General features: G+C 35.3%; 1 gene segment (V, D, J or C); it reads right to left on the reverse strand.

Annotated features, from left to right (window-relative positions):
- Window positions 1-5,057: 5,057 nt before the first annotated feature.
- LOC140574498 (Ig heavy chain V region 5A-like) lies at window positions 5,058-6,000 on the reverse strand. The segment is given in 2 exon segments: window positions 5,058-5,383; window positions 5,886-6,000. Coding segments are annotated over 2 exon segments (441 nt in total).

The following is a 6,000-nucleotide window of genomic DNA, read 5'->3' on the forward strand; positions in this document are numbered from 1 at the left end:
TGAAAACAAAACTGCTCCTGTAAGAAAAACTCACTGTTGTGTACATGATGTGGTCAGCTCCAGGTGAGAGGACAATTATATCTCACACTTGCTCTCCGTTTTGGAGGTTGAATTTTCCGATGAACAATCAGCAATTCCATAAAAGTACATTTTCTTTAGTTGTTTACATTTGAATGACACTACCTCCTTGCTGTAAAATGCCTTTTTTTTGTTGGAACAAAACTGCTCCTGTTAGGAAAATTTGCTCTTTTGTATGTGATGTGGTCAGCTCTAGGTGAGAGTACTTCTAAGTCTCAAACTTGCTCTCCTATGTTTTGGAGGTTGAATTTTTTTTTTTTTTTTTTTTTTTTTTTTCCCCCGAAGGTGAATAACCAACTAACCACAACAAATCAGAGTTCATTGTTATGACCTTCTATTAATGTATGAAAGACATTAAAATCACACATTTACAGTAATCTCCTACTTTTTGGAGGTTAAATGTTCAGGGTGAACAATCAGCAACCCAAAACAAAAAACTGTTCAGCGAGTTCACTGTTCAGATTTTATTAAAAAAAAAAAAAAAATTCTCTTGTGTTTAGATTTAATGATAAAGAACACTTGTTATAAAACAGATTTTTATTACATTGTCTTGTTCTGTTTCACATGTGATTTGGTCAGCTCCAGGTGAGAGCTGTAAGTCTTAAACTTGCTCTCCTATGTTTTGGAGGTTGATTGTTTTTTTTTTTTTTTTTTTTTGGTGAATAATCAGCTAATCACAACAAGTCAGAGTTCCTTGTTAGGAACTTGTATTAAAGTTTATTCAACTCTGTAACTGCCATGTTGATGGGGCCATTCCTCCCCCTGCCTCCTTTTTGTACAAGTTTTCTGATAGGCAGCACTTTTCAATTTCAGTTTATATTTTTCTTTAAAAGTGAAGAGCTGTAGAGTTTGGCAGTCTAGTCCCATCAGGACCATGTGAAGTGACATGTTTGGTTAAATTCAATTGGAGTGAAGAGTTTTGGACTTATGTCACAATATTGTTGCCATTTTTGACCCTGTATTTCTGTTTATAAATAAAGGTGTTGACATGCAACTGCTAATTTTTATTATTAACAGAGGTAAAATGGGTAATAATTGTTTACGAAAGTTATCAGGGTGTTCCTAGTAGTGTTCATTGTGTAGTAATAGTTTATTTGAATGTTAATGGCTACTAATGTCTGCATTTTAAATCAGTCCAGTAATTGCACTGAATTGTTTACAGTTGTAATATTTTCATTTAATCTAGACAATAGGGGTCTTAAGCAGAGGGTTTGTGTTGATTTTCCAAGATGGTTGCCTAAAAGAAAATGTCTAACTTCTGTGCTGCGACTGAGTCAAAACACTGTAAAACAGAAATTACTTCTTAATTGTTGATTTATATCTCAGTGGAGCAGTAATGTTAGTTCAATTCTTTACCTATGGTCACTGCAGTGAAAATAGACATTTTGTTTTGAAAGATTACTAAGAGTTACTGGCAACCATCTTTGAAGAGAACAATACAATCTGTTGTAAGAACTCTATTTGTAAAATTTAGTATTTGACACTTGAATATAATATCAGCATTTAAAATGAAGATAACATGTAGTATTTAAGTGACCAGTAGTATTTAAGTAAAAGTTATCGAATAGGGTTGGAATAAAGTGAGAAAATTGCAACGGATTAAAGTGTTCTAGGAGCTCAAATCACTTCATCATAACATGTTTCAATCACACGTTATCAACACAAAATATACATGTTTATTAAATGTGAAAAACTTGTGTTCATTTAACTTAATTGTTTAAGTTGCTGCTGAAGCAAAACAAATGTGTGCAACCAATGTCCACTATTGAATTAAGTAAATCCAACAAGTTCTTTTTTTCAGTGTTATTCTTTCACCTTTAAAAGAGACAAAGAGAAGTGACAGAAATGTCATAAACACAGCTGTCTGCTTTTTGTTCAGCAAAATAAGCATCTGTGTCACTGTGGCTATCGGGCACAGTAATACACAGCAGTGTCCTCACTCCTCATACTGCTCATATGAAGGTATATTTGATTTTTGCTGTTGTCTCTGGAGATGCTGAATCTGCCTTTTAGTGTTGAGGAAAACTCAATATTACTACTGCTATAAATGTTTGCAATCCATTCCAGTCCTATTCCGGGAGCCTGTCTGATCCAGCTCATCCAGTAGCTACTGAATGTGAATCCAGAGGCCGTGCAGGTCAATGTGTGGGAACCTCCGGGTTGAAGGACTGCTGACTCAGACTCAGTCAGTGTCTGGCCGCTTACACCTGCAGGAAATTCAGTGATTCAGATTTTACAAATCTCTGGAAAATGCATGATATTCTATAAATAAATTCTATAAAATAATATTCTATAAATAAAATCACGTCTTTTTATTCTCACCTGTAAGAAGCACAGACATGAGAAGAATTTCTCTGAGGATGCTCATTTTGCAGCATGAAGAGATGATCAAATGCAAGATTATTACCTCTATTCTATCATGTGTTGAAATGCAGAGGATGTATTTGTATTGGTGGTCATTTGGGTAAGCTCCTCCTCATCATTTACCTACATACATCAAGCCTCCTAGAGAAGATTATAAATCACACATAACATATAGAGAGACAGTTCAGAAATACACTGCTGACCTGCTGATTTTTTAAATGTTCTATAATCCTGTTCATGTTCAATCACAATATACTGATATTGTTTTTTTTTCTCCAGTGTCACCTGATATTTAAGAGGAAAAATAACAATGTGTTTACAACAAGATTTGTTTATACTTGTTTATAATCATGTTCTAATCTAAATATCATGATTTAAATAACAGTGTTGTGATGATTGTTATATGATTACAGAAATAATGATGGCTATTTACTCAGCTCCATTTCTAGCTTAGTTTAGCACTTCTTTATGTTTAATTTCTGTTTTTATGGTTGAGCTTTTGGTACAGTTTACTGCTGCTTGCAACTCACACTTTGAGCTTTAGCATTTTATTTTAGAGCAAATGAGTCCAAAATTAAGAGTTCTGTTTCTTTGCTGATAGATGATGGATGAACTACTACAATTCTGTAAATTACTGAGCACTCTTTTGTACTTTTTTCGGGGGACAATACTCTTGCATTTATTGCAGCCAAAGTAGCAACACTGGAGTATAGAGGTTAATATTTATTGTCACTGTTTATAGATCTTAGAGGCAGAGGTGGATGTAAACACAGGTAATATTTATTTAACATGAAACAAAAAGCAAAACAGGAACCAATAAACATCAACTGTAGAACAAAAACTAAAAAGAAACAAACATGCAGGACCCAAACAGGCCAAGCAAACAAACTGGTAACTGACAAAATCAGACCTGGAACACTGAACCAAAAGGACTACTGAAACACAGACCAACAAGAAACACCTGAAACTAACAAGAGGGCGGGGCTACAAAGGAGGCACAGGTGGCAACACAAAATGACAAGGTGGGGGCTAGGGCGGAGACAAGAAATAAACGTGAACAGAGACGTGATGTGCAAATGGCACGGCAACACAGACAGAAAGACCAGGAAGGGAAAACATTATTTTACAATACAGATCGAGATGGAGACATAATTTCTCATAAATTATTAACTAAATAAGCACATTAGTACACATCTTCTACTGGATTCTGCATACATTAAGGTGCAATTACCATTTGTTTACCATTTATACTTTACTTTTACAAATTAGGGTGGTGTGGGTGGATGCTGTGGATATCACAATCATGGAAGATTAACAGGCTGAATGCACTTTCAAATTCAGATCAGGGTCCTTTGGGGTTTTGGCCCTGTGTGCTCTCCTTTGTCTTTCTCTGTCTATATATATATATACAGCTCTGAAAAAAAATGAAAAGATCTCTTAATTTTTTTCTTTTAAATTTGCATCTCTATGTGTAGAGCAGCCATTATATTCCAAGCATTTTATCAAACAAAGCTGAGGCATTTTTTTTTAAACTTAGGGGAAATATGGTCTCTTAATTTTTTCAAGAGCCGTATTTTTATATATATATATATATATATATATATATATATATATATATATCCCGAGGCCGTGCAGGTCAATGTGTGGGAACCTCCGGGTTGAAGGACTGCTGACTCAGACTCAGTCAATGTCTGGCCGCTTACACCTGCAGGAAATTCAGTGATTCAGATTTTACAAATCTCCGGAAAATGCATGATATTCTATAAATAAATTCTCTAAAATAATATTTTATAAATAAAATCACGTCTTTTTATTCTCACCTGTAAGAAGCAAAGACATGAGAAGAATTTCTCTGGGAAGCTCATATTGCAGCATGAAGAGATGACCAAATGCAAGATTATTACTTCTATTCTATCATGTGTTGAAATGCAGAGGATGTATTTGTATTGGTGCTCATTTGGGTAAGCTCCTCCTCATCATTTACTATATATATATATATATATATATATATATATATATATATATATATATATATGAAAAAAATCTTTCAATATAGGTCAATGTAAAAGCGTTCATTCTTGTAATCTTGGATCACTTCTATATGAATGCAGGACCATAGTTAGTAGTACATTTTAAGCTCACTGACACATTGTTTAAAATCACAAAAATAGAATCTCGCCAATAAGAGTGGTCTTGGCCAGACACCCCCAGTGGATGAAATTCCATCATATGCTTCCCTGATTTAAAATCATTAAGCACTGATTTACTAATATAGGTGTTGACTGGTCACTATAAACAATATTGGACTCTAAAGAGTAGTGCTTTACAGATGTTTAATGAACACAATTATGTAAAACCACTATTTTAAGTATTAATTTTATCTGTACGTATTGCAAGATTAGTGTTTACTGAGCAAATAAAAACTTCCTGAAGAGATAAGAAGCCTTTCTTTCTCATTTTCCACACATACCTAAACCTTTTACACAGAACTGTTTAACAAAACACTGATTCCTAACTTTTTTGGAAGCTGGTGTAACTGCTGTGCTGAATGTTTGTCATGTTCAGACATTTATTTGAAGTCTTCATTTTTTGAACGGCATCCTGGCCATTCTGTGTCAGTGTGGTCTTCGAGCACAGTAATACACAGCTGTGTCTTCAGTTTGCAGATTCTGTCCTTGTAGGGTGATGGTGTTACTGGAGGTGTCTCGAGAGACAGTGAACTTGTTTTTCAGTGAATCTTTAGCAGCTATGCTCCCATCATAATAAATGTTATTGATCCATTCCAGAGCTTTTCCTGCAGGTTGTCGAATCCAACCTGTTCCATAATGACTGCTGCTGTCAGTGATAGAAGCTCCAGACACTCTACAGGTTATGGTCAAAGGCTCTGCTGGTTTGATGACCACTGAGTCTGGCTGGATGAGCTCAGTAGCACAGAACACATCTGTGAAAAGAGAGAAGAACAGCTTTCTATATTTTCACTAATAAACCAGATGAACTCAAATCCAGCTTCAGTTCAAACACTCACACGAGGCAGCAGCCAGCAGCAGCAGAGAAACTGAAGTCAACATGATTGTGGAGCGTTTAGAGAGAGGAGAGCTGATGGAGAGTGAGATGCTGCTGATATTATGAGAGAGAACGAGGATTTGCATATTAATTAAAAAGGGGCGGGATGGAGAATGGGGCTGTGCTGGATGACAGAATCTTTGTCAGCCTCTAATGTTTATTAATAATTTACAAATAAGGAGACAAGAAAGGAGATAATAATACATAATTTACATAATGTACCAAATAGCTTTGCACCAGATACTTCACAGGATTGTGAAACTGAATGTTTATCATGATGAACTGAACTTTTAACATCTAAATTTTACAATAAAAATTTGAACTTCTCATGAGGTTCAATGGAACTAAAAAAGTTGTCTCTGTATTAAGAAGTAAGACACAGTTCACATCAGCCAGGATGGGTATGTCAGCATCTCGGATTTGCTCCCTCCTCCAGGGTGATCCCGAGCCACTGCCTTTAGACCCAAATAAGGACTTCAGCCTTAGTTTCGTCAT

This window comes from Salminus brasiliensis, chromosome 12, assembly GCF_030463535.1.
Source record: "Salminus brasiliensis chromosome 12, fSalBra1.hap2, whole genome shotgun sequence".
NCBI lineage: Eukaryota > Metazoa > Chordata > Actinopteri > Characiformes > Bryconidae > Salminus > Salminus brasiliensis.